The following is an 8949-nucleotide window of genomic DNA, read 5'->3' on the forward strand; positions in this document are numbered from 1 at the left end:
TTCTCTCTCTGCATCGGAGAGGAAAGAATGTGTAAGAAGATTTGGTGTATACGACTACTGTATGACAAGTCATATAGCATACCATAGTTACCTTTGTGGTTTGCTACGGAATTATCTGTGTCCTTACAGGAATTTCCTAGTAAGGACTTCGCTTAAAAGGTTTGTTACGACAATACCTACTCAGTTCTGGTATTTAACAAAAGGTTGTTTGGCTTAAATAAAAAAATTTATTGAGAGCTTCCATAGGCTCGAGAATAATTTTATTATATTCCTTCATTGAATGGAGTAACTGGCAACTCAGGAAGAATGCAGCGAACGAGACGGCTGTCATTGTAAGCCAATACAGTACCATCCAGTTCTTGGTCATGAGCAGTTGGTCATCTCTCTCTCCTACCCGGATCGAATGGTTAAGGGTAGGCTCCCACTTTGGGGGGTGCCGATCGTAAAAATATTTGCCAAAAATACACTAATCAAGACAGGCTAATGAAATTTTCACGGCATTATTAGCACTCTAATAATGCATATTCCCCCTGTAAGGTTTTATCATCCTACAGGGAAAATTAATGATTTTATGAAAATAAATGTGAAAAAACGGAAATTTCCGGCCCTTTTACTGAAGGTTATTTGGTGATTGGTGAGAAACTACAGTCTTGGAATAGAATATTCGGTCTGACAGAATGTTGGTATACCTCCACCTGGAACATGCACACAAAAAATTATCAAAATAGAACAGTAATAAGCACGTAATAACAAAAAAAATAGCAACAACTTTGTAAGTTCAGCAAAAGCCCCGCCGAAATATCAGACTATAGCTAGGAAGAAAATATTCAGGAAAAATTCAAATCTCGATTTAGGGACAAAACCTTTTGAGAGTTTGTAGTTATTATGTCACTTGATAGCCTAAAACATCTAAAAATTATATTATTTAGGACAATCAAAGAAAAAACCAAAACCACCCCCACTTTTTTTTTTTTTTTTTTTTTTTTTTTGGAGGTGGGTTTTCTTTGATTGTCCTAAATAATATAATTTTTAGATGTTTTAGGCTATCAAGTGACATAATAACTACAAACTCTCAAAAGGTTTTGTCCCTAAATCGAGATTTGAATTTTTCCTGAATATTTTCTTCCTAGCTCATAGTCTGATTTTTCGGCTGGCTTTCGCTGAACTTACAAAGTTGTTGCTCTTTTTTTTGTTATAACGTGCTTATTTTACTGTTCTATTTTGATAATTTTTTTTGTGCATGTTCCAGGTGGATATACCAACATTCTGTCAGACCGAATTTCTATTCAAGACTGTAGTTTCTCACCAATCACCAAACAACCTTCAGTACGAGGGGCCGGAAATATCCGTTTTTTCACATTTTTGTTCATAAAATCATTAATTTTCCCTGTAGGATGATAAAAACTCACAGGAAATATGCATTATTATAGTGCTAATAATGCCTGAAAATTTCATTAGCCTGTCTTGATTAGTGTATTTTTGGCAAATATTTTTTACGATCGGCACCCCCCAAAGTGGAGCCTACCCTTAACCGTATCTTCCCCCTACAATCATGGACTTAGCCTCGAATTGAGTCCCCGTCTATCTTGAAGGGGGCTCGATCCCAAGGAGGGACGAAATGATTTAAATCAATTAAGCCATTTCCACAGCTCTCTCATATTTCAAGAAGCATTGAGAATCTCTTTTTTTCGCCTTCTGTTCGCTTTAACGAGAGAATCTGTTTGGAACACAGACACGGAACGTAACGATCCTTAAGAGGTTCGCTGCACGAGGTTTCACGTCCATGAGAACCTTCTCGATCGACAATAGAACTATTGACATGTCTAATCTTAGTTGGAAAGAGAGTGTGGAAACCTGCGAGATGTCTTAGTCATAGACCTCTTCGCAAGGTGGAAGACGAACAGGGCTGCCTCTATACTGCTTCCTTATTCTCGAACCAAGAAAGGTAGCAATATATGCCATTTTTAGTTTAAAAGGGGAATAAACTTTAGTCTTTTTCCCCTAGATTATACATTCTTAACGATATTAAGATAAATGGGCGTCAAAGGAAGAGAGAAGGAATGAGACTTTAATGCCTCATTTTGTTTCTTATAGAGAGAGGGTGGATTCACAGAGGTCACCGTTCTTCTCACAGCATGTTTTGGAAGTCTTTTTTCCAAGAAAGTACTGGATATTCTATCATCATTCTATTTTATAAATGGACCTTAACAACCGCTCCACTCTGAGTCTGTCTCGCGTGCAGAACTGACCAGAAGTGGACATGAACGAGAGGATTTTCAAGGTGAATGACATAGTCGGTGGCCAGACATAGAATTGCTGCAAATTGTGCTTGATGGAATGAGGAAACTGTCGTCTTCTTTTGATACCTCTGTGAACCACATAGAGTTTTTCTTCCTTTTTCAGAGGAAGAATCACCCTTCGTTATATATCTGCTATCAAAGAACGCAGTAAAAAGGCGGGTATGCTCTGTCTCTACAAGGGGAATTGGAGATAGCAGAGGATTAAGATCTTCGGAGGTCTTATATGATACCTCAATACGACAAGAGTAGGATATCATGTACTTCTAATGGGATCTTTTGTGGCCACAGATTCCGTGTTCCGACAAGATGGAACTGCTCCTCATCAAACTTCTTTGAGAAGTTTTATGAGGGAATTCTTTGTTTCTCTTGGCCCTAAAGCAACCAAGAAGACAAGTGAATTTTTTGTGCATTGGAATCTCGCATCAGATTCTATGGAGACTCGGCTATGGGTTCTTGCCAGCATAGTATGTCTGGTAAAAGAAAAAGAACTAAAACCCTCTATTCCTGACTCAACGCTTTCAGATAGAGGTTTTGTTTGTTGTCCAGGCAGGGTACTTACGTTTTTATCTAGCAGAAGAAATATGGTTAAACGTTTGCCTACAGAGTCCTTGGGATGCGATGAGGGCTTGAAATGCTTCCCAGAAGGTATCAGAGGGATACAATAAAGAGCTAGAAATCAGGAGTCCTCCCAATTTCAGCTCGGAGTCTCCTTCGACTTCCAAGCTCCTTCCCTTTCTTCGGACAAGGATAGGGAAGATTCTTCAACGAGGAACTTCATCAACAGGTAAGAAGAGATCTCGTTAGCAACGGAAGGATTCAAGAAGGATCCTCCTCGGAGGAAGACACTTATCTCTCATACTGTTAGATATCCTATCGACTAATGGATGTAGCTGACTACAATCACCTCCCCTTGCCGGAGAGGCCAAAAGCTCAAAGTGGAAGAATTTCTTCCACCCTTCTCCAGTCTCCTGATAAACTATTGTGGAGGTTCAGGACTTTTGGACAATGTAGTGCCAACCAGGCGCCAAATGCCAAAACAGGTGTAAAAAACGCCAGAGGCAGACAGTTCCAAGGAACACTCATTGTCTGATGAGGAGAAAGAGGGGGCCCTCCAACCTAGCGCAGATGCGCTAGAGGCGAACAAATCGGACAGATAAAATGTCCGATGTGGACATCGCCAGCCATCCTCGAGACTCTACCAAGCTCGAAGCTCCAGCAAGTGGGGAGGAGCCAGCCTGGTGCCAGGTGCCCTAAAGTGCCAGTCTGGAGCCAGGCGCGAAGCTCCTTCCAGGCGCTAGGCGCCAGCCAGGAGTCAGGGCGAAAAGCGCCTTCCAGGCGCTAGGCGCCAGCCAGGCACCAGCCAGGCTCTAGGCTTCATCCAGAAGAGATCCATTTCAAAGAAAGCCCTGGTCGTCTTTGAAACAAGTGTGATCGCTAAAGCACTTCATGAGTAACTTGATGATTCCCTCAAACAGCTGAGAATTAAAAGCACATGAAGTGCGAGCTTTTATGAATTCTTGTTCTTTCCATAACAATGTGTCATGAGGACATATTAGCTGTCACTTACGGGAGATACAACTCTGTGTTGACTTCCCATTACACGAAGGAGGTCAAGTTGACCTACGAGAGATCCTTCTCTCTTGGTTATACGTGTCTACGGATACGTTGCTGGGATAGGGAGCCGACACTGATCCTTACTAAACTAGTGAGTTAATTTTTATTTTAACATAGTGTTTTTTCTTTGGGTTGTTTGAAAGGGATTTGGGGATAACTCTTTTCAAATTAAGCACAAACCCTCGTGTTAGGATCAGGTGATCGGGATCGGTGTTGTGCTCCTTAATTATGCCACTAGGCATAGGTGTATTGTCATGTAAGTGGATAAGACCCCATTGACAGATCTACAAGAAAACTCTTAGCCATAGGTCACATCCTCGCTGAGGCTCTTGAGACGAAGCAGACTCTAGCAATAGCTAGGAACCAAGGTTTTATTTATTTATTACCTACAAACGTATGTTGTTACCTGTCTAATCAGTAATTAGCTGTCTCTTACCCTCCGCCAAAGGTGCCAGTCAGCTAAGTATATATCTGACAGGGAAGTTGAATGTATGAAAATGATAGTTATTGTACAATAAAGTTTCATACATACTTACCTGGCAGATATATACGATTAAATGGCCCACCAGCCTCCCCTCAGAGACAGGTGGAAAGAAAAACAAAATCTGGTTCTAGAACGGTAATGGTTCCTATTCCTGCCACCCAGCGGCGGGGCAGTAGATCACCTGACCTACCTGCAGCGTGTGCCGCGAAATTCGAATTTCTGTCGGGGACGACGGAGTCTATAGCTAAGTATATATCTGCCAGGTAAGTATATATGAAACTTTATTGTACAATAACAATATCATTTTTCTATGGAGGCTTGCTTTTGCCTGTTCTTTAAAATTTTATAGAAATGACCCACCCCATTATCGATCAACAAATTTGTTGCACTCCCTGACGCAGCCTTATTCTGGGTAATTTTTCTCAATAAAACTTTTCACAACTTCCCAGTGTTTCAAAAATCCTTGATCTCGCTCGAAGGGAGCGACTGTGGAGCGTCTTCCCCCTCCTCTTCAGATGAGATCTTTTCCGTTACCTCTGTCTGTTGCTTGTTGTGCAGCTCCAACAGCTCGTCGGTCGTCAGCTGCTGGCCCATGCTCAGTCAGGAGGTCCTTGATGTTGTCCGTGTCAAACTCCAGCCCCATGGACTTGCCCAAGGATACAATCTCCTCTTCAACTGGCCTCTCCTCGACGGGTTCGAACCCCTTAAAATCTCGTTCAGCAACGCAGTCGGGCCACAGTTTCTTCCATGCAAGAATTGAGGGTTCTCCTGGTGATTCCCTGCCAGGCTTTATCAATCAGATTGAGGCAGTTGTAAATAGAATAGTGATCCTTCCAAAACGCACCTGGATGGTAAGGTTGGTGCCTTCCGTCACCTCAAAGCAGCGCTGGAACATAGCCTTTGTGTACAATTTCTTGAAATTGGCGATCACTTGCTGGTCCATGGGCTGGAGTATTGGAGTGGTGTTGAGGGGAAAGAACTTGACTTCAATTAACTTGAATTCGTCCAGTAAGTCCTCTTCATGGATGGAGGATGGGCAGGAGCATTGTCCATCACAAGTAAGGCTTTGAATGGGAGGTCCTTCTCCTGGAGGTACTTCTTCACCTTGGGACCAAAAACCTCGTTCGTCCACTCGAACAAGATCCTCTTCACCCAAGCCTTGGTATTAGACCGCCACATAATGTGCAACAGCTTCGCTGCACGTTGTTTTTCTTAAAGGCTCGTGGATTCTCTGAGTGATACACGAGGAGAGGCTTAATCTTGCAATCCCCTCCCCGCTTGCCATTGGCACAAAATAGTCTTTCATGGGCTTGTGATTGGGAAGTGCCTTCTCTTCTGCCATAATAAACATCCTCCTGGGCATCATCTTCCAGAATAACCCCGTCTCGTCGCAATTGAAGACTCTGTTGGGGGAGGTATTTTTCGGAATCCACGAGCCTCTGCTGCCTTCGTATCTGAGCTCGCAGCCTCACTATGCCAAACAATACTGTGGATGCCAGTCCTTCTCTTGAAATTTTCGAACCAGCCACAGCTCGCCTTAAAAGTGTCTTTTTCCCTGTCCGCTGATGTGCCTGGCTCATTTTTACTTAAATCTTCATAGATCTTACGAGCCTTTTCGCAAATGAGGCTCTCACTTGTACGTCGTCGAGAATATGAGGCCGTTGTTTCGTCAATACTGTGACACCTTTCGATACTTTACTGGCTTTAATTTCTTCCTTTTTCTTCAAAATAGTGCAGATCGTTGATTGCGATTGTTTGTAGAATGCTCCAATGTCTTTCACGCGCTCGCCTTTATCATGCATTTGGATAATTTCCTTCTTCATTTCGACCGTAATCATCTCCTTCTTTATCATGCTTTCCTTCGTCATCTTGGGAGCCATTGTCTTTATTATTTGAGTAATAGTAACGTATAAGCACTATCACAGAAACACAACACGTGCGCAAATCACTAAGCAAATTTGAGAGCGTATCACGGACAAATGCGTTCAATCTTACCGCCAGCGAGATAGTGAAAGAGTTATGGTTTCAAAAGGGATACATGGGAGAAAGTCATGTGACCCTCATTAAGTTTGGGCCAAAAAATATGCGTTCGCAGATCCCACGCTCATCCGATGTCCGATGTAAACAATGGAAATTCGCACATTCGTATTCCAAGCGAAATTCGGATTCCAGAATGAGGGGTGTCACTTCGTAAGTTAAAAATAAAAAATGTATACTGATTGGTTCGTAACCCAAGTATTATGTATGCTTAAAAATACTTTTATTTTTATTTGTTTTTTCCCCCAGATGTTTTTAAATTTGGTTGATGATCCCAGCAACACAGTACTGATGAATCCGATCTGCAGCTCACTTTGGAAGGGTTAGTTCGCCTTTGTCACAGTCGCCAACCCCCAGAGGGCCTCTTTATGTTGATTGAAGCACTTAAACTGAAACACGATCTCGGATGAGCGGTGAAAGGTTGAGTAGTACTCACTTGGGAGGAAGCAGCGTCACTGGAATATCAAGTCTTCCAAGTCTTCACTTCCATTCAGGCGTAACACAGGCTCGGGATTTTCAAGACCCACCTGCTTTGCAGGAAAAGACTGAAGTTCTGTTGCGGGAATGGATCCAGATGTATCACTCTCCAACAGCCGGGCAAGGCTCAGCATCAGCTTTCCAGCATTATGTGAAACAGATGAATCTACACGGTATTTTGAAGACTGACGATCTTATTACTAGGTATAAAAAGTATTTAAATAATGGTTTTAGTTAACACTTACGAGGGCAAAGTCTGTACATACTAAGTAAAATGTAAAGCATTTTTGTGTTTATCATAGCCATAAAGGGATGTACAGGGTAACTTTGTCTAATGTAAACCTATACTATCAACAACAGTTAATGTATTGTCACATTACAGCCACAATGGATGTAATAGAGATTGCTGGAAAAAAATGCATAGCATTTAGTAAAATCTCTTAGTAGTGTTGATTATTTGTTAGCATCTTGATTTTGAATTCACTGTAGGACCATCGTTCTACCTGCCCTCGTAAACTTGGGTTGTGTGTGAAGGTACAATCACTGAACGTCAAGTTGTGGAAGTTTGATTAATGAAATGAGTTGGGAGTAAAGAGAACGTTGCAGCTAAGACTTGAAGAAAAATGGGTTGACATGAAGACTCCTGTTTATTACTGATTATTAGCAATTTTCCCTTTTTGTTGACATCAGGTTCTTCCGCACTGCATTTCAATGTGCCGGAGATTTGTGCGTGCGTTCCATTCTGGAGCATGGACAAGGCCCTGCATCACCCACTTACATGCGAAGCAAATGTTTCCAGAATTTGGATGCGTTTGTGCGCCTCATTGCCTTGTTAGTCAAACATTCTGGGAGGCCACAAACCCAACAACCAAGATTAATCTGCTGAATAAGGTATGCATGCGTTGGAATTTCAGATTTGCAAAGCTATGTAATAATTTGAATGTTTCTCTTCTTTGTTTTTCAGGGATAGGATTACTTTCAGTTAGGGCAGATGGGTAATGCACTTAAAATGTTTTATTAAAAGGGGATTAGTTTCAGTCAGATTAGTTTTTCATTTTTATGGTCATGATGATGAGTTTGCTGAAGTTGAATAACTATCTATACAACCAAGCCTACCAGCTTGGATAGAAGTTTATTCATAATAAAAGCAACAAGGGTAATGAAGAGAGAGAGAGATTTATTTAATAAACATAAATGTCACAAATCTTTTGCAATAAATGAGGTTAATCTGTGCCATTTTTCATGAGAGATTACCACCAATGACTTATTAATCATATATAAAATAATGCATTTTCTGTACTTAATATCTTATTTGTAGGATACTTGGTCTAGTCCTCTGGCATCATGATCCACGACATAGAAACTAACGGAACTGAATTCCAACAACTTCCATATCACCGTATCCTGATAATGCTGTTCCTAGAATTGAATGCTCCAGAAGCCATATTAGAGTCTATCAATTTACCAGTAAGTCTAGTGTATTAATGACAAACATTTCTTAGTTAAAATGGTAGTGAATTTATAAAGACACTTGCCTTACAGATAGTATTTCAGATTTAGCTTTTCATTTTTCTTAGGTGTAAACTGAGCTTGTCTTTATTATCAGGTTCTCATGGCGTTCACCCAAACCTTACACCTACTGCGTCCCAGCAAGTGCCCGGGCTTTGCGTATGCTGGATAGGAAATAGAAAAGTGAGCCACCGTGTCTTCATAGGACGTATGCTGGCCATCACTCCCCAGCAAAAGGGATGGTCCATGTATTCGATGTTGTTGATTGATCTCTTCAAGTTCTTAGCACCATTCCTCAGGAATGCAGAGCTTGCAAAACCGCTTACAATGCTTTACAAAGTAAGTAACTTGAAAATGTCTGTATGATTGTGCCTACACTGTCAGCAATATAGTGCACGTGTTTTATCATTGAAATTTCCTTGACCACAGAGCTAAAAAGTAATATAGTTAATTGTGTGTAAAAATTTAAATTTAAAGTTTTTAATGTTTTCAGGGAACCTTGCGGGTATTGTTGGTTCTCTTGCACGA

The 8949-nt window shown here is 41.2% G+C and overlaps 1 protein-coding gene across 1 annotated transcript in view; it reads right to left on the bottom strand.

Annotated features, from left to right (window-relative positions):
• Nucleotides 1-8949, bottom strand: part of LOC135203555 (CCR4-NOT transcription complex subunit 1-like) — a 188162-nt gene that overhangs the window by 96089 nt on the left and 83124 nt on the right. Inside the window, exons 20-21 of the mRNA XM_064233297.1 lie at nt 6963-7097; nt 4933-5185 (exon numbers count right to left, since the gene is read on the bottom strand). Of these exons, the coding sequence (XP_064089367.1) occupies nt 4933-5185; nt 6963-7097 (388 nt within the window). The remainder of the gene's footprint in view (nt 1-4932; nt 5186-6962; nt 7098-8949) is intronic.

The sequence above is a fragment of the Macrobrachium nipponense genome, chromosome 24 (assembly GCF_015104395.2).
Source record: "Macrobrachium nipponense isolate FS-2020 chromosome 24, ASM1510439v2, whole genome shotgun sequence".
NCBI classification, from domain to species: Eukaryota; Metazoa; Arthropoda; class Malacostraca; order Decapoda; family Palaemonidae; genus Macrobrachium; species Macrobrachium nipponense.